This window comes from Nomascus leucogenys, chromosome 15, assembly GCF_006542625.1.
Source record: "Nomascus leucogenys isolate Asia chromosome 15, Asia_NLE_v1, whole genome shotgun sequence".
Classification (NCBI taxonomy): Eukaryota; Metazoa; Chordata; class Mammalia; order Primates; family Hylobatidae; genus Nomascus; species Nomascus leucogenys.
In genome coordinates this window covers 20,912,491-20,933,048 of record NC_044395.1, presented here as the reverse complement: position 1 = coordinate 20,933,048, position 20,558 = coordinate 20,912,491, and the positions used below count along the sequence as shown (strand labels likewise).

Here is a 20,558-nt window from a genome sequence, read left to right as displayed (position 1 = left end):
TTCTTGAGGTTTCTCCTAGAGCTCATATCTGAATTCTCAAGTTTTAGAATGTAACTGGAAGTGGAATGAGTCAATTATAGAGATGAGTTAGAAATTTGGTAGCCAGGAAGCTGGAAATGATTCCTTTATTGGGTAGAGAAGAAAAATAGCCACTTATCATTAAAGTATAAAAATCCTGGATGTTGAACATAAAGGATAAAAGCATATCTTAACTGTAAAAAATAGAAACAGAGGAAGTGTCATTAAATGCCAAAAGGGTTTCTTAGCAGAAAATAATTGTGAACATTAAACTAAGATAAAATAGAAAAATGAAGGTAAGAAAACAGACCAAGTTCTTAACAATATCTCTCTAATGTGTTGTATTATGCAGGATTTTTGTTCTAAATGTAGCAGGAAGAAGTGTTTTAATAGTGTCTGATAACCAGTGCTTTACCATAAATCATTCCGTGGATACTTGTTACAGAAAGATCTGCCCTGTGGAATTTTACTGGGTTTTACTATATTTACTTTACATATTTTACTATATTTACAAATCAAGATGATTTGTAAATGTAAGAACACTGAACCAATCTGGGGGGCAGTGTGCTGGCATAGAAGGAGGCCTGAACAAGGAGAGCCAGCTAATTCCTGCTTCACTGCTCACAAGCCACGTAACCCTGGGAAGTCAATTAATCTCTTAGAGACTCAGTTTTCCTGTGAGTTAACTTTATTTTGGATGTTCATGACAATCAAATAAGATAGCATTGTTAAATTTTAAGGTGCAATGCAAATGTAAGATATTATTAACCTGAAAACACATACAGAAAATACCACTGGCTATTTCTGTCCAATAATATACCCCATACAACATGTCAGTCTTCTTTTTGAAAGGTTACTTGCTGTTGTTCCTAATATTCTCAGGGAGCCAGGTTACACTTAATCATGTAGCATCATGATTAAGAGCTTGGACTTCAAATCCAGACCAGCTGTGTGTAAATATCACTCCCTTCACTTGCAAGCTTCATGACCTTGGGCGGTGCTAACCTCACTATGCCAATAGTCCCTCAACTGCAGGAATAGTGCACTCCTCACAGAGCTGTAGAGTACCTGTCTCATAAGTTTGTTGGGAACGTTGAAGGAGATCATTCATGTGAGGGCTTAGCCTGGTGCCTGGCATACAGTCAGCATTCAATTAGTGTTAGGAATTCAATACATAAATCTCATTTCCTTTTAACCTCTCAGATATATGTGTAACTCTCTTGTAATCCTACAGATACATAGAAACTAAAGCAAGAATAGCGCTTTCCATCAAGGTGCCCTGAACACTTTAAGATAGGTGCATGGGAGAGTAAGTCATTAAAACAAGGAAAACAAAGGAATAATTTTATTTTGTTCTTGTCTTCCTCCTTTTCAATCTCTCTTCACCTACAAGTGCCTCATAGCTCAGTCCCTAACACATTCTACTTTCCAGAAATCTTACAAGTGAATTATTTGAAGCTGATTATTAGCATTCAAGAAGGCAGTTTTGGCGAGGAATCTTTTCTGGGTCTGTTGATAGCTTCCATCAGTGTCTGTTGAAACATCACTGAACTGTGAGTCATTTAGTGCTTGTGTGAATGTCACATTAGCTTTCAAGGGGCATAATTTACTGTTAATTAATGGTCACTTAAATCCTTAATCTCTCTCCTGTAATTGATCTTTCTCCAGGCAAATTTGCATTCATAGTAGAAATGTAATTTATTGTTTCTTCCCATCTTAAACAAAGAACTCTTTCCCCTTTTGGTTTATTTAAGCGCATTTCCATTTGCTTATTATTTTTCTCCTTTCAGCGCTTGATTCTCTTTTGTTCCTAGTCCTAGCTTCCAGAACTTTCTCTTTTTAACCAAGATTTTGACCCATTCTAGAAAACTTGGGTTTATTCATAGGGAACCTACGGATTGCTTCCTAGACAAGATCGCAGAGGGGAGTTTGAGTCTTTGTGAGCAGACGGTGCAAGGAACACATATTCATTTCTCAGAATTATGTTTTAATGCTGTCTCAGGTAATTTCCTGTATTGAAACATACTCATTTCAGTGTTTCCCCAACTGAGACTTGAATTGGGAGCTTCCAAGCGAGGTAAACGTGAAGCTGCCCACAGCAAAGTTGGCAGGAAAAGCACTGGGCCAGCTTTGCTTTGTGCTCCTGACTTCCCTCCGCTGGGGTACACCAGTGAGAAATGTTCTCAGGTAGAGAGATTCACAGCACACTTTTTGACAATAACAGTTCACAAAAACCCTACAAATGATGCCTGATGCAAGCCACCCACCTTAGTCCTGCACGCCTGAATAGCTAACACCATTTTAGGCATCTTCTTGGGTGAATAGTTAGGGAGTTAAAATGCTCATTAGATTCCCAGTTCCGACAGTAATGAAAGTGTATATTGCACTGCCCACAAGGAGTCTGGCATTGCACCTCCAGCATTGTTGTTAGCATTTTGGTCACACTGACATTGTTAAATCATAGAAATTGCTGCCTGTGGCGGCAAGTGACATGACATCATTCATAAAGAAATGGGTATAAACAGGATTGTCGCACAGGGAGAAGCGATCTCATTTACAGTTTCCTGCTGGATCCCTCATACCTTCGGCAGCTCATCAAAATAACCATCAAAACCACTGAGAACCCAGGCAAATTCACACGCAGGACACTACAGAGAGATTTCACTCACGCACTTTGTCAGGAGGTGTGCAATTTGCTTCGGTCCAATGACTGAGTGAAGCATTGAATCCCCTAAGGGCTGGCAAAGCTTGTGAACAAAATATCTTTTTGCAATTCAGAGAAAGCCCTCACAAATTTGTCACTTCCAATTGCTGGTGCTCATTTCTCTTGCTTCCCTTCCCCTGGCCTCCCTGGCCTCAACACCAATCACAGCTCCTCTACAAATCAAGATTTTTGGGTCAGAAGATATGGTTGTTCTCTGGAACCAGAGAGAATTTTCTCAAAACAAAGATCTCATTTTCTGACAAGTGCATTTTATTTAAGGACAGGTGAAATGAGAAAAGAGATTTTTGAGGAGAAAAGTACAAATTGGGCTCCCGTTAATCCCATTATCTAGAAATCTATACAAGTTTTTTGGGTTAATGGGTTTCTTCATTTTTTTTTGCTTGATTTTTCTATTGAATTTTTGAATTACAAATGAAAAATCAAAAGAAAAACCAAGGCGGGAGTTTTGGCTACGTGTGTAGGTGGGTTTTATTCTAGATGTTAGGAGAGGATGATACAGGAATAAAGAAATTATTCTGTCTCCAAAATGCAAGATTGTTGTAAAATGGAATTGTAGGTAGTTTTGCAACCTTGGAGATGGCGTTGATTTACCTATTTTTACAATGAGATTTCTCCATTGGGCACTTAGGCCATCAGTTTACTTTAAGCATTTGCCAATGGCCCCACCAGCTGGCTGTGAATTGATGCAGATTTTGGTGAGCTGAAAGCTATATTCTAGTAAGAGCCACCAAATCCTGAACAGTCTGAAACCTCCTAAAGAAACCAAGCTCCTCTTACTTTTATCTTCACAATGATAGTTTCTTTTCCAGGAATTCTAGCCACAGATACACATCATCCCCGGGATTCTGCTCTGTATCATCTCAGCAAGCAGCTATTACAGAAATATCATAAAGAAGTGAGACCAGTTTACAACTGGACCAAGGCCACCACAGTCTACCTGGACCTGTTCGTCCATGCTATATTGGATGTGGTAAGGACCATCTTGCCCCTTCCTATTCTTGTTAACGTCTTTTAAAACAGTCTGCAGTTCATGCAGGAGCCCATGAGAGGTTGTATTCTTGAGACTGTAGTTGAACTGTCAGGGAAGTTGTGCTAGGTTCATTTCAGCAGTTAGGTAAAATATGCATTAGGCAAATCATGCTTTCTAGCCCCCAGTGGACACTGCGAAGGGCAAATCGTCTAGATCATGGAATTAAGATGTTTTAAGAACTGTGAAGCTGGGTGTGGTGGCTCATGCCTATAATCCTAGCACATTGGGAGGCCAAGGTAGGCAGATCGCTTGAGGACACGAGTTGGGGGCCAGCCTAGGCAGCATGGTGAAACCCTGTCTGTACCAAAAATACACAAACTAGCCAGGCGTGGTGGTGCATGCCTGTAGTCCCAGCTACTCAAGAGGCTGAAGAGGGAGGATAGCTTGAGCTTGGGAGGTTGAGGCCGCAATGAGCCATGATCACGCCATTGCACTCCAGCCTGGGTGGCAGAGCCAGACCTTGTCTCCAAAAAAAAAAAAAAAAAAAAATTGTAGTCATAGATCACAGTACATATATGAATATTGCTGAAACCAAAAACAGTAATAGGTATTTTATCCTATGGTTCACATTTGTTAATGATAATAACAGATTTAAGAAGAGATTCACTACTTATTGCTTGAGATTTAAAAGAGAGAAAAAAATGCCTTATTATCTTTAGTTTATAAGGGGGCTTTTATATCTGAAGCATTTGCTAAGGATGGTGGGGAGAATTTGTTCATTAAAGCATCCTTTTTGTCCTACGTCTGAAAGACGCACTGTGGGAATGAAACGAACACTGTAAAGTAGTTGGCAGAGTTCTTAGGAAGCCATCAACAAGTGATGATCCTGATGGTTAGCACCTCTTCCTCTTCCTCCTTTTTTCTTTCTTTTTTTTTTTTTTTTTTTTTTTTGAGACGGGGTGTCGCTCTGTCGCCCAGGCTGGAGTGCAGTGGCGCGATCTCGGCTCACTGCTAGCTCCGCCTCCCGGGTTCACGCCATTCTCCTGCCTCCGCCTCTCCGAGTAGCTGGGACTACAGGCGCCCGCCACCACGCCCGGCTAATTTTTTTGTATTTTTAGTAGAGACGGGGTTTCACCATGGTCTCGATCTCCTGACCTCGTGATCCGCCCGCCTCGGCCTCCCAAAGTGCTGGGATTACAAGCGTGAGCCACCGCGCCCGGCCTCTTCCTCCTTTTTTCTAATTACAAAGTCTTGGATTTCAATTGGTCCCAGAGTTATTTTGATTTCTCTCTCTCCTTTTTTTTTTTTTTTTTTGAGACGGAGTCTCTCTGTCACCCAGGCTGGAGTCCAATGGCACGATCTTGGCTCACTGCAACCTCTGCCTCCTGGGTTCAAGTGATTCTCCTGCCTCAGCCTCCTGAGTAGCTGGGATTACAGGCATGCGCCACCACACCCGACTAATTTTGTACTTTTAGTAGAGCTGGGGACGCCTGACCTCAAATGATCTGCCCACCTCAGCCTCCCAAAGTGCTGGGATTACAGGTGTGAGCCACCACACCCGGCTACTTATCTTTTGAGATGCAGTCTCACTCTGTTGCCCAGGCTGGAGTGCAGTGGCACCATCTTGGCTCACTGCAGCCTCCATCTCACAGGGACAAGCAATTCTCCTGCCTCAGCCTCCTGAGTAGCTGGGGTTACAAGTGTCTGCCACCACACCTGGCTCATTTTTATATTTTTTAGTAGAGATGGAGTTCCACCATGTTGGCCAGGCTGGTGTTGAACTCCTGACCTCAAGTGGTCTGGCCGCCTCAGCCTCCCAAAAGTGCTGGGATTACAGGCGTGAGCCACTGTGCCCGGCCATATAACCCATATCTCTATCAAGATATCAAAGATCCCCAAAAAGGTCCCTTGTTCCCTTCCTAGTCCATCCCCATCCTCTTCACCCACAGAGACAAATACTCTTCTGATTATTTCTTTCAGCAGTGATTAGTTTTGCTGGTTGTAGAATTCCAAGTGATGAAATTTTATTGTGTGTACTCGATTGTGTCTGGCTTTTTCACTCGGCATACTTTTTCACCCGGCATTTTGAGATTCACTTATGCTGCGGTGTGTATCAGTAGTTTGTTCTTTTTTCTTAATAAGTAGTATTCAGTTATGGCTATATCATGATTTGTTTACCCATTCTCCTGTTGACAGGCATTTGGGTTGTTTCTAATTTTAGGATAGTATGAATAAAGCTGCTAAGAATCTTCTTGTATGAGTCTTTTTGTGTATATGTTTCCATTCCTTTTAAGTAAAACCTAGAAGTTCTATGACTGGGTCACAGGAAGGTGTACACTTAATGAGAAACTGCCATACTGATTTGCAAAGTGATTGTGCATTTTACACTCCCACCAGTAAGCTATGAGAGTTCCTATTGCGACACATCCGTGCCAACATTTGGTGTTACCAGTCTTTTTAATTTTAGTCATTCTAGTAAGGGTATAATGGCATTTCATTGAGGTTTTATTAAAATTTCCCTAATGGCTAATGATTTTGAGCTCTTTTTCTTGTGCTTATTGGCTACTTACAGATTTTTCTTTGCTAAGTGCCCATTTAAACCTTCTCTTATTTTTAAAATTGGGTCACTGGTTTTTTAAAATTGTTATTATAGATTTATAGGAGCTATTTATACATTCTGGGCACAGTCTTTTGTTAGATATTACCTCCTATATTATATAATATGTAGTTATATCATTATTATAATATAACATATAATATAGTAATTACATAATACATACACATATTATATAATGTTTATTCCCAGTCTGTGTCTTGGCTATTCAATTTCTTAATGGGTCTTAAAATGAATAGAAATTTTCAAATTTGCTGACGTTTGTTAGTTTGTTATGGTTTGAATGTGTCCCCAAAATTTCTTTCTTTCTTCTTCTTCTTTTTTTTTTTTTTGAGACACAGTCTCGCTCTTGTCCCCCAGGCTGGAGTGCAAGGGTGCGATCTTGGCTCACTGCAACCCCCACCTCCTGGGTTCAAGTGATTCTCTTGCCTCAGCCTCCCGAGTAGCTGGGATTACAGGTGCCTGCCACTACGCCTGGCTAATTTTTTTTTTTTTTTTTTTTTTTTGTATTTTTAGTAGAGATGGGGTTTCACCATATTGGCCAGGCTGGTCTTGAACTCCTGACCTCAGGTGATCTGCCCGCCTTGGCTTCCCAAAGTGCAGGGATTACAGGTGTGATCCACCGTGGTTGGCCTTTTTTTTTAAATTTTTATTTTTAGATGATATCTCTCTCTGTCACCCAGGCTGGAATGCAATGGCGCAATCTCGGCTCACTGTAACCTCCGCCTCCAGGTTCAAGCCATACTCCAGCCTGAGTCTCCCGAGTAGCTGGGACTACAGGCACGTGCCATCACACCTGGCTAATTTTTAAATTTTTAATAGAGATGGGGTTTTGCCGTGTTGGCCAGGCTTGTCTCAAACTCCTGACCTCAGGTGATCCACCTGCCTCGGCCTGCCAAAGTGCTGGGATTACAGGTGTGAGCCACCATGCCTGGCCTCCAAAATTTCATCTGCAAATTCATATGTTGATGGTATTTGGAGGTGGGGCCCTTGGAAGGTAATAAGGATGGTGGCTATATAAGAAGAGGGAGAGAAAGCTCACCTGACATGCTCTTGACCTCTTGCTGTGAGATGCCCTCCTCCATGTTATGATGCAGTGAGGTGGCCCTGATCAGATGCAGCTCCTTGAGCTTGAACTTCTCAGCCTCCAGAACTGTAAAAAATAATTTTTTAAAATAAATTACACAGTCTCAGGTTTTCAGATATAGGAACAGAAAAACGGACTAAGACAAAGTCCATTTTAATGAACTGTTTTTTAAATTTTTAAAAAGATTTTAAAAATGTTTTAAAAATTAAATTTAATTGGCTGGGCACGGTGGCTCATGCCTGTAATCCCAGCACTTTGTGAGGCCCAGGCAGGCGGATCACCTGAGGTCAGGAGTTTGAGACCAGCCTCAACATGGAGAAACCCCATTTCTACTAAAAATACAAAATTAGCCAGGCACGGTGGTGCATGCCTGTAATCCCAGCTACTTGGGAGGCTGAGGCAGGAGAATTGCTTGAACCTGGGAGACGGAGGTTGCGGTGAGCCGAGATTGCGCCATTGCACTCCAGCCTGGGCAACAAGAGCAAAGCTCTGTCTCAAAAAAAAAAAAAAAAATTAAATTAAATTAATTGTGTTTTTTTGAGACAGTTTTGCTCTGTCGCCCAGGCTGGAGTCCAGGGACACAATCTCAGCTCACTGCAACCTCTGCTTCCTAGCTTCAAGCAATTCTCATGCCTCGGCCTCCCAAGTAGCTAGGATTACAGGTGTGTACCACCACACCTGGCTAATTTTTGTATTGAATTTTATTTTCTAATTAATATATATTACATGTTTGTTGGTGAGGGGCATTAGACTCTAGTCTTCTCATCTGGTTTTGGTATCAGGATTGTGTTGGCCTTATAAAACAGAATTGTTGAGAATTGTTTCCTTCTCAGTTTTCTGAAGGCATTGTATAATGTGAATATTTTTTTCTTCCTTAACGTCTGATATAATTTACCAGTAAAATTATAGGGATCTGGAGCTTTCTTTGTGGGAAGGTAATCAAATGCAAATTCAACTTTATTTACACATATTCAATTTTTTCTTGTGTCAGTTTTGTTAATTTGTATTTTTAAGGAATTTGTCTCCTTCATCCAGTTTGTCAAATTTATTGACTTGGTTGTTCATATTTTTTTTCTATTATTTTCATGCCCATAGGATCTCTAGTGACATGGCTTTTCTGTCTCATATTGGTAATTTGTGTTTTCTCATATTTTCCCTTGACTCATCCTGTCATAGTTTTATCAATTTTATTTTTTTCAAAGAGGCAACTTTGGGCTTTGTAATTTTTTTGTTTGTTTGTTTTGTTTTGTTTTATTTTGCTTTGAGACAGGGTCTCACTCTGTTACTCAGGCTGGAGTGTAGTGGCATGATCACGGCTCACTGCAGCCTCAACCTCCCATGCTCTTTAGATATCTTTACATATTTCTTTTCTTCTACTGACTTTGTGTTTTTGAGACAGAGGCAAGAGACAGACAGAGTCTCTGGGACCCAGTAATCTGATTTCTTTTCCCTCTAGTTTTGGCTTATACAGAATATTACATAAATGGAATTATATGTTATTTTACCTTTTGTGCATGGCTTCTTTCACTTAGCATCATGCCTTTGAGATTTATCCATATCGTTGCATAACTCAGTAGTAGTATTTTATTGTACAGATGCACTACAATTTATCTGTTTACCAGTTGTTGGACACATGGATTGTTTCCATTTGGGGGCAATTATGAATAAAGCCACTATAAACATTTGCATATGTTTTTCTTTCTCTTGGATAAATGTTTAGGTATAGTATTGGTGAGTTATATGATGGGTCTATGTTTAATTTTATAAGAAGCTGTCCAGCTTTTTTCCAAAGTGGCTGTTATCATTTTGCATATCACTCATAATGTGTGAGAGCTTCAGTTTCTCCACATAATCATTACTCCTTGACATTGTCGATCTTTAAATGTTTTTTTTTTAGACAGAGTCTCGCTCTTGTTGCCTGGGCTGGAGTGCAGTGGCATGATCTCAGCTCACTGCAACCTCTGCCTCCTGGGTTCAAGTGGTTCCCCTGCCTCAGCCTCCTGAGTAGCTGGGATTACAGGCACCTACCACCATGCCTGGCTAATTTTTGTACTTTTAGTAGAGACGGTTTCCCCATGTTGGCCAGGCTGGTCTCGAACTCCTGACCTCAGGTGATCTACCTGCCTCGGGCTTCCGAAGTGATGGGATTACAGGCATGAGCCACCGCGCCCGGCCCAGTCTTTAAAATTTTAACCATTGTAGTAGGTTTGCAGTCGTATCTCAATGTAGTTTTAAATTTTTATTTCCCTAACATTTGAACATGTTGAACATTTTTTCATGTGCTTATTTGCCAATTGCCAACTGTATATCTTCTTTGGTAATATGTCTGCTCAAATCTTTTATTTATTTTTAAAGTTTGGCTGCTTATTATTTTATTATCAGGTTACAAGAGTTATTTATATATTCTGAGCTTATTTCTTGACTCTATTCTATTCAACTAATCTGTACGTTTGTCTTTCTAACAAAACCACACTGTTTTGATCACTGTAGCATTATGGAAGTCTTGAAATAAGATAATGTGAATCTTCTAATCTTGTTCTTCTTTTTAAAAATTGTTTTAGGCCGGGCGCGGTGGCTCATGCCTGTAATCCCAGCACTTTGGGAGGCCGAGGTGGGCGGATCACGAGGTCAGGAGATCGAGACCATCCTGGCTAACATGGTGAAACCCCGTCTCTACTAAAAATACAAAAAATTAGCTGGGCTTAGTGGCGGGCGCCTGTAGTCCCAGCTACTCGGGAGGCTGAGGCAGGAGAATGGCGTGAACCCGGGAGGCAGAGCTTGCAGTGAGCCGAGATGGTGCCACTGCACTCCAGCCTGGGTGGCAGAGCGAGACTCTGTCTCAAAAAAAAAAAAATAAAAAAAAAAATAAAATAAAAATTGTTTTAACTTTTCTAGGTTGTTTGCATTTCCATATAAACTTTAGAATTGACTCATCAATGTCTATTTTTAAAAACTTCTGGAATTTTGATTGGTACTGCATTGAATCTATAGATAAATTTGAGGAGAACTGACATCTTAACAATACTGAGTTATCCAGTCCAAACATATAGTGTATCTCTCTGTTTAGTTCTTTAACTTCTTTTATTAATGTTTCATCATTTTTAGTGTTTTGCACACATTTGGTTAAATTTATTCCTAAGTATTTCAAATTTTTTGTTATTATAAATGGTATTTTAAATTTGAATCTAGTTGTTTGTTGCTAGCATGCAAAAACACAGTTGATTTCTATATATTGGTCTGGGATTCTGTGACCCTTACATTTCTTTTTCACTTAACAGGCTTTTTTTGGTAGATTCTTTCAGATTTTCTGTGTAGAAAATCATGTTGTCTGTGAGGAAAAACAGTTTTACTTCTTTCTTTCCAATCTTTATACCTTTGTTTCCTTCTAGTGTCTGGTTACCCTGACTAGGGCCTCCAGTACAATGTTGAACAGAATGATATACTGCTTTATAAATATTAATTCAATAAATGTGGTTGATAGTGGTGTTGAAATCTCCTATTTTTTTTTTCTTTTTTTTGAGACGAAGTCTCACTCTTGTCCCCAAGGCTGGAGTGCAGTGGCATGATCTCAGCTTGCTGCAAACTCCACCTCCCGGGTTCAAGTGATTCTCCTGCCTCAACCTCCTGAGTAGCTGGGATTACAGGTGCCTGACACCATGCCCAGCTAATTTTTCTACTTTTAGTAGAGATGGGGTTTCACCATGTTGGCCAGGCTGGTCTTGAACTCCTGACGTCAGGTGATCCGCCCACCTTGGCCTCCCAAAGTGGTGGGATTACAGGTGTGAGCCACTGCGCCCGGCTGAAATCTTCTATTTCTTTTCTTCCAGTTATTTTATTAACTTTGTGGAGTGGAATGTTAAAATCTCCAATTATGATTGTAGTTTGTCTATTTCTTTCTTTGGTTCTGTCAACTTTTGCTTCATGTATTTTGAAGCTATGTTATTAGGTGCATACACATTTAGACTTATATTTTTTTGTCTTTGGGGTTTTTTTTTTTTTTTTGAGACAATATTTTACTCTGTCGCCCAGGCTGGAGTGCAGTGGCATGACTGTGTCTCACTGCAGCCTCAACCTCCTGGGCTCAGACAATTCTCCTGCCTCACCCTCCTGAGTAACTGGGACTACAGGCACATGCCACCACACCCAGCTAGTTTTTGTATTTTTGGTAGAGACGGGGTTTTGCCATATTGCCCACCATGGTCACTAATTCTTGAGCTTAAGCAATCTGCCCGCCTTGGCCACCCAAAATGCTGGTATTACAGGTGAGCCACTGTGCCTGGCCTATATGTCTTCTTAATGAACATATCCTTTTACTGTTATGAAACGCTCCACTTATCTCTGATAATATTCCCTTTTATGAAGTTTTTCTTATGCTTGCTTCCCACATGGCATATTCTTGGCCATCCTTTTATTTCCAATCTATTTGTATCATTTGATGTCCTTTGTATTTGAAGTCATTTCTTACAGACAATATATAGTTAGGTACATGCTGAACAGGAATATATAGGCAGGCCCTGTGCACGCTTTACTCAATCTCTGGTACTGTTAACATCTTGCAAATATATATATATAGTACAGTGTCAATACTAGAAAATTAACACTGGTACAATCTATAGAGCTTATTCAGATTTCTCCAGTTTACGTGTACTCGTGTGTGTGTGTGTGTGTGTGTGTAGTTCTATGTAATTTTATTACATGTGTAGCTTTTTGTAATCAGCACCACAATCAAAGTACATAATTGGATCATCACCACAGGGCCCCCAGGTGCTATCCCTTTATAGCCACGTTCCTTTCTCTCTGCTGACTCCTAACCCCTGGCAACCACTAATCTTTTCTCCATCTTTAGGCTATTCCAAGAATATTATATAAATGGAATCATACTGTATACTACCTTTGAGATTGGCTTTTTTCCTTTAGCATAATTCCCTTATGGTCCATCTGTGTCGTTGTGAACACCAATAGTTCATTTCTTTTTGTTGCTGAATACTATTCCAGGTTAGGGCTTTTTTTTTTTTTAAACCAGTATGACAATCTATGCATTTTTTTTTTTTTCAGTATGCGGTCTCACTCTATCCCTCAGGCTGGAGTGCAGTGGCCCAATCTTGGCTCACTGCAACCTCCACCTTCCAGGTTCAAGCAATTCTCCTGCCTCAGCCTCCTGAATAGCTGGGATTACAGGCATGCGCCACCACACCCAGCTAATTTTTATATTTTTAGTAGAGACGGGGTTTCACCATGTTGACCAGGCTGGTCTTAAACTCTTGACCTCAAGTAATCTGCCTGTCTTGGCCTCCGAAACTGTTGGGATTTAGATTATGAGCCACTGCGACCAGCCAATGTATGCATTTTAGTGGAAATGTGTAGCTCATTTGCCAGTACCATCTTGCTATTTGTTTTCTAGTTGTCTCATCTGTTTTTTGTTCTCTTCCTCATATCCTACTTTATTTTCTGTAATTTGTAAATTTTTAATAAATATTAAAAATAATAACATAGTTAAAAATATTCTAAATATTGGATTATAGTTCCTCTATTAGCTTTTTAGCGATCCATCTTTGTATTTTTTTTTAGACTTTGCCTTAGGAATTTCCATATTCATCATGAACTTATTACGGTGTACTTAGAATTAATATTTTGACACTTCACATAAAATGTACGAAACTTACAACAGTAAAATTCCATTTACCTGCTCCCGCCTCTTTTGTGCTACTTTTATCTTCAATTTTACATTTACATACAAAATATACCCACAAAATGATGTTATTAAGATAATCTGTTACAATAATTTAATGATTCATTTTCAATTTATTTTAATAGGGATGTTTTTCTATGTTACTATTTTAGTGCTAGCAGTGAATCAGTCTTTGATTTTTTTGGACTGAGAATTAGGCATTTAAATCAATGAAAAAATAAATTTGAAACTTAAGAGTACAAGGTTTAGGCTGGGCGCAGTGGCTCACGCCTGTGATCCCAGCACTTTGGGAGGCCGAGGCGGGTGGATCACCTGAGGTCAGGAGTTCGAGACCAGCCTCAACGTGGAGAAACCCCCGTCTCTACTAAAAAAAATACAAAACTCGCCAGGCACGGGGGTGCATGCCTGTAATCCCAGCTACTCGGGAGACTGAGGCAGGAGAACTGCTTGAACCTGGGAGGTGGAGGTTGTGGTGGTGAGCCGAGATTGCACCATTGCACTCCAGCCTGGGCAACAAGAGCAAAACTCCGTCTCAAAACAACAATAATAAAAAACAAAACGAGTACAAGGTTTAAATTTGTTTCCTTTTTACTGCTTCAGGTTACTTTGGTGTCATTTTCCCCCAACTTAGATAAACCCCTAACCAACTGTTTCATTGTAAAGAGGAATATTTAAATGGTACCCCTCAAAATTCCTTTTTTTATTATTTTATTTTTGTTTTTATTTTTACTTTTTTTGAGATGGGGTTTCACTCTCGTTGCCCAGGTTGGAGTGCAATGGCGTGATCTTGGCTCACCAAAACCTCCGCCTTCCGCGTTCAAGCGATTCTCCTGCCTCAGCCTCCCGAGTAGCTGGGATTACAAACATGTGCCACCACGTCAGGCTAATTTTGTATTTTTAGCAGAGACAGGGATTCACCAAGTTGGCCATGCTGGTCTGAAACTCCGGACCTCAGGTGATCTGCCCACCTCAGCCTCCCAAAGTGTTGGGATTACAGGCGTGAGCCACCGCGCCTGGCCCAGAATTCCCTCTTTTAAACAACAAGTTGTACTTTTCCCAGTTTTTTGTTTGTTTGTTTGTTTTTTGAGATGGAGTCTCACTCTGTCACCCAGGATGTAGTGCAATGGCTCGATCTCGGCTCACAGTAACCTCCGCCTCCCGGGTTCAAACGATTCTCCTGCCTCAGCCTCCTGAGTAGCTAGGATTACAGGCACCTACCACCATGTCCAGCTAACTTGTATTTTTAGTAGAGACGGGGTTACACTATGTTGGCCAGATTGGTCTCAAACTCCTGAGATCGAGTGATCTACCCACCTTGGCCTCCCAAAGTGCTGGGATTACAGGCATGAGCTACTGTGCATGGCCATATTTTCCCAATTAAGTAAGAGTCCTAGCCCTAAGATCTTAGAAAATATTGTTTAATTAAATACCAGGAAATACCTCTTACTAAAAAGCCTAGTCTTAAACAGCTTGAATAGAAAATTCTTTCAAGTTTTTTTTTTTTTTTTTGAGACAGGGTCTCACTCTGTCGCCCAGTCTGTAGTGCAGTGGTGCGATCTCCGCTGACTGCAACCTCTGCCTCCTGGGTTCAAGCGATTCTCCTGCCTCAGCCTCCCAAGTAGCCGGGATTGCAGGTGCCCACCACCACACCTGGCTAATTTTTTTATTTTTAGTAGAGATGGGGTTTCACCACGTTGGCCAGGCTGGTCTCCAGACCTCAAGTGATCCACCCACCTCAGCCTCCCAAAGTGGCGGGATTACATGCATGAGCCATCCCGTCCAGCCCATCTTTTTCCTTTCTGACTTCGTATTTATTTTTATTTTTTATTTTTATTTTTGAGACAGAGTCTCACTCTGTCGCCCAGGGTGGAGTGCAGTGGCATGATCTCGGCTCACTGCAACCTCTGCCTCCCAGGTTCAAGTGATTCTCTTTCCTCAGCCTCCCAAGTAGCTGGGATTGCAGGCACCCACCACCATGCCTGGCTAATTTTTGTATTTTTAGTAGAGACGGGGTTTCGCCATGTTGGCCAGGCTGGTCTTGAACTCCTGACCTTGTGATCTGCCTGCCTCAGCCTCCCAAAGTGCTGTGCTAGGATTACAAGTGTGAGCCACTGCGCCCAGCCCCTTTGTATTTATTAAGATAAAGAAAATTGCTGGCCAGGCGTGGTGGCGGGCACCTGTAGTCCCAGATACTCGGGAGGCTGAGGCAGGAGAATCGCTTGGACCCAGGAGGCAGAGATTGCAGTGAGCTGAGATCGCTCCGCTGCACTCTAGCTTGGTGACAGAGCGAGACTCCGTCTCAAAAAAAAAAAAAAAAAAAAATTGCTCAGGCTTTCCTTTAGAGGTTTATTTGGAGATAAATGGAAAAGGTGTAAAGTATTTATATTAATATTTTCCCTTGGAACAAGTGTATCGAATTGAAAATATTTTTCTAACTCTTTCTTCCTACCCTGACAAAAGAAAGTAAAATCAGATTCCCTATGGTAGGTAAGGAGAACACCGTTATCTTTTTAAAGATGTGGGATTTCCCCACCAGAGTTGTAGAATATACTTGTTTGTTATTAGACTATGTTAGACATGTCATCATATTGAATATGGCAAATTTTGTTACAGAAATCTGAAAAAAGTTTATATTCCATCCCTCTAGTTTTCTCCCTGTGTACCATCTTACATTCTCTTCTCCGGGTTCTCAGTACAGTAATGAGCCTGGACCCCTGGTTGTTTCCTGCCTGTAAGTCATTCATTCTGCTATTTCCCCTACCAAATTTCTTTCTCTTCATTCTCCATCTGCAAAATATTGTAGTCCTTCAAATCTCAGCTCTTAAAATAAATTTTCCTCATTTCTCCAAGGTGAGAGCACTTCCTTTAAATCCACTTAAGTCTGTATGGATTTTCTGTCCTTTCTTTTTTTTTTTTTTTTTTTTTTTTTTTTGAGATGGGGTCTCACTCTATCACCCAGGCTGGAGTACAGTGGCATGACCTTGGCTCACTGCAACCTCCCAGGCTCAGGTGATCCTCCCACCTCAGCCTCCCAAGTAGCTGGTACTACAGGTGTACACCACCATACCGGGCTAATTTTTGCATTTTTTGTAGAGATTTGATTTCACCATGTTGCCCAGGCTGGTCTCGAACTCCTGGCCTCAAGTGATCCACTCACCTCAGCCTCCCAAAGTGCTGGGATTACAGGCATGAGCCACCGGGCCGAGCCAAGTCTGTGTATTTCTTTTTTTTTTTTTTTTTTTGAGACGGAGTCTTGCTCTGTCCCCCAGGCTGGAGTGCAGTGGCGCAATCTCGGCTCACTGCAAGCTCTGCCTCCCGGGTTCACGCCATTCTCCTGCCTCAGCCTCCTGAGTAGCTGGGACTACAGGCGCCCGCCAACACGCCCGGCTAATTTTTTGTATTTTTAGTAGAGACGGGGTTTCGCCATGTTAGCCAGGATGGTCTCGATCTCCTGACCTTGTGATCCGCCCGCCTCGGCCTCCCAAAGTGCTGGGATTACAGGCTTGAGCCACCGCGCCCGGCCAAGTCTGTGTATTTCTTAATACATGCAGTTATTTGTTAAAATGTTAAATTATGCCCTAATGTAATGTATGCTACTTGAAGGAAGGACTTTCTTACTCATATTCATATTTTCCGTAACATGCAGCACTGTGTATTTGATTTCCAAGACATTGGATTGATACTTGTCCAATGAAGGAATGAATTAAAAAATATAAGGATAAATTCTAGGATTATCTTTACAAATGGCTACTCTAAAAATGCTTTGCAAATGTCTCTATTGCATGTAGGTGGGATAAGCCTAAAGTTAGTGCCAGAGGCAGGGACAGTTCTGAAGGACTTGATAAAAATCACTCACAGATTCGGCACAGACAAGGACATTCCCAATGTGAATAGATAACTTGTTGGATGCATCTGCCAGCATCTGAACTGCTGGCAACTTTTGTTTGGAATGAAGAGCTTTCAGCCCAGCACCTCGCCTCCATTATAATGTTTTGCCTCCTGTTTTGTTTATATAAAAGACTACAGTCTTGTCTTAGAGTTTCTGGGTATTATGAGTACCTTAGGGAAATCTGATTATAGAGATAATCTACTCAACAGTGAAGAGTTTCAATTTGTTTCTATTGAGTTTTGTCAATTCCGAATCCCAGATACCTTTGTATTCCAGTCCATTGACTAGAGCCTCCCAGCCAGACGTTGAGGCATCTGTTTCTATAGTCTCCGGAACTGGAAAAGATAAATAAGAATGTAGGGGAATTATCTGTATATTTGCTAACCACCAATTTAGATCTAAATAGACTCCCTCTGTTAGGAAGACTAATGAATTCCAATTCTCTGAAATATCCTTTGCTTTTAACAAGCAAGATGGAAGGTATCTAAAGAAAAAAAACGGGGCGAGATACACAGAGGGAAAAGCTGTGAATAATGCCACCAGAGAACCAATTATGTTCACCAGCTGGCATTGAGAAACTTGTTTCCTTTGACAAAAAAAGATTTTCGTTTTAGCCTCAAAATACTTTTTGACATTGTGTTCTTCAGGGCTGAATGACGAATCCTCTCAACCACCCCCATAAAGTGTTAGAAAAAAATTCTTAACATCATTGTTATATGTAATGTGGCAAAGCAATGGGCAAGAAGCGAAAAACAAGCTAAGGCATCAATATGGCAGTTAAGAAGAATCAACTGGATAAAATGATAGTGAAATGAAACATGAAAACAGAGACCCTCCTCCCAGCCGTATGACTGAATCAATGAGGCACATTCACGGGGTATGACAGTGATAAACAAACTGGTAAGAACATTGAATAGACGTAAAAATGTATGTCTTGTGAAAGCATAGTCAATTACTATATATCTCAGTGATATAAACTGCATTTTGAACTTTTTTTTCTTTCGATTTGTGGGGAACCTCATTGATTGCAACCAAGCCTTGAATGGAACCTTTTGTGCTTTAGTGGGTGAGACATAATTTATTTCATGATCTCTCAGTTGGTAAAATTTGCAAAGAAGGCTGGGCACGGTGGCTCACACCTATAATCCTAGCACTTTGGGAGGCCAAGGTGGGAGGACTGCTTGAGTCCAGGAACTTGAGACCAACCTGGGCAACATAGCACCACCCTGTTTCTACAAAAATTAAAAATGATAAATTAATTAGCTAGGCATGGCGTTGCACATCTGTGGTCCCAGCTACTTGGGAAGCTAAAATGGGAGGATCACTTGGGCCTGGGAGGTTGAGGCTGCAGTGAGCTATGATTATGCCACTGCACCCCAGCTTGGGCAACAAAGCAAGACCTTGTCTCAAAAAAATAAAAAAATAAAAATAAAAAAAGCAAAGAAGTGGTTCACCTAATCTCGAGCTCTCATTAGAGGCTTTTTTTTCAGTCACCAGGACTCCTGTTGAGCCAGTCTTGTCTGGGAGTCCCCTGTGGTCCATCTGGTCCAAGCTGTTCCTTGGGGAAATACTTGGGAATTCAAGCTTTTCACTTTTTATACTACTTTAAAACTTGCCTTTCCCAAGTATCTATTTAAATTCCATAAATATCTGTAGAGCAAGTTCACTCAGACCAGGCTTTGTTGAACCACTAAAGCAGGGCGACTACGTATCTATGTGCTCCGAATGCCTGCTCTTTCTCAAAGAGAAAGAATAATGCTTATTTGGTAGAATTTGCTTTCTTGATTATAAAAAGGGGAAATTTTAAAAAGTTTCTTGTTTCTCTTTCAAATGATGCCACCTGGCGCAGAGCCACTGTGTAGTCTGTATACTGCACAATTCCAGGAGCACCATCAACATGCACTATAATATCAGTGGTGCCTTCTGATTCCCTACCCAACCTGAATTCTCCAGAGTAGTACATAGTCTTGACCCTGTGCACAAAGAATATGGATTTTTATGTGGCTGGATAATTGGACAATTAATTTCATATACCCAGTTCTGGGGAGGAAACCAGAGCTGTTAGTTGATTTCATGCCATCAACTTCCTAAACACTTTTATATACTGAAATTTGGTATTGTACTAAATGTTACAGAAATACAAATGTTACCTAAGTGACTCTTGAGCTTTGAACCTAAATCAGCAAGGGAAATGTTTTACGTATTTTTTTTTTTTTTTTTTTTTTGAGGCAGAGGCTCGTTCTGTCGCCCAGACTGGAGTGCAGTGGTGCCATCTCGGCTCACTGCAACCTCCGCCTCCTGGGTTCAAACGATTCTTCTACCTCAGCCTCCAAAGCAGCTGGGATTACAGGCTCCCACCACCATGCCCAGCTAATTTTTGTATTTTTAGTAGAGACGGGGTTTCAGCATGTTGGCCAGGCTGGTCTTACACATCTTATTTACTATTTCTTCATCTTGTGTTTTTTATCCTTTTATTCTCTTTTAAGGATGCAGTTTTTAGTGATGGATTATACATGGAAAGAAATGAAAAAAAATGAGTTCAAGGAGAGTTCTTTAATAGTATGCATCAGCCTTCTTATAAATTTACTGGAAATGTCTTCAAAAATGGTTGTCCTTTTCTTTATTAATACATTTTTTAAAATAGCAGTTTTTTTTGAGATTTAATTCAACCACAAAATTCACCAATTTAAAGTACACAATTCAGTGTTTTTTAGTATATTCAGAGTTATGCAACCATCACCACTATCTAATTTCAGAACATTTTTATCACCTCAAAAAGAAGCCCTATATCCATTAGCAGTCACACCTCACATTCCACCCCCAGCAGCCCTAGGCAAACACTCATCTACTTTTTGTTTCTATAGATTTGCCTGTTCTAGACATATTATATAAGTGGAATCATACCATAAATGGCCTCTTATGACTGATTTCTTTCACTTAGCATGCTTTCAAAGTTCATACATGTTGTCACATGCATCAGTATTTTATTACTTTTTATTGCTGTATAATCGATTGTATGGATATATCACATTTTGCTTATCCACTCATCAGTTGATAGGTGTTTATATTGGTTTCACTTTTTAACTATCACAAATAATGCTGCTATGAATATTTTTATACAGGTTTTTTGTATAGACTTATGTCTTCAGTTCTCATGGTTATATACTTCTGAGTAGAATTGTTGCATTATATGATAAATGTATGTTTAACCTTTTAAGTAAATACCAGACTGCTTTCCCTTCCCTTCCCTTCCTCCCTTCCCTTCCCTTCCCTTCCCTTCCCTTCCCTTCCCTCCCCTCCCCTCCCCTTCCCTCCCTCCCTTCCTTTCCCTTCCCTTCCTTTCCTTTTTCTTTTTCAGACAGACTCTCACTCTGTCACCCAGGCTGGAATGCAGTGGCACAATCTTGGCTCATTGCAACCTTCAGCTCCCGGGTTCAAGTGATCTCGTGCCTCAGCCTCGCGAGTAGCTGGGATCACAGGTGTGCACTGCCACACCCAACTAATTTTTGTATTTTTAGTAGAGACAGGGGTTTCACCATGTTGGCCAGACTGGTCTCGAACTCCTG

General features: G+C 40.8%; 1 protein-coding gene across 1 annotated transcript in view; it reads left to right on the top strand.

Moving 5' to 3' along the window:
* Positions 1–20,558, top strand: part of HTR3B (5-hydroxytryptamine receptor 3B) — a 37,345-nt gene that overhangs the window by 938 nt on the left and 15,849 nt on the right. The window contains exon 2 of the mRNA XM_030829334.1: positions 3,553–3,713. Coding sequence (XP_030685194.1) covers positions 3,553–3,713 — 161 coding nt within the window. The remainder of the gene's footprint in view (positions 1–3,552; positions 3,714–20,558) is intronic.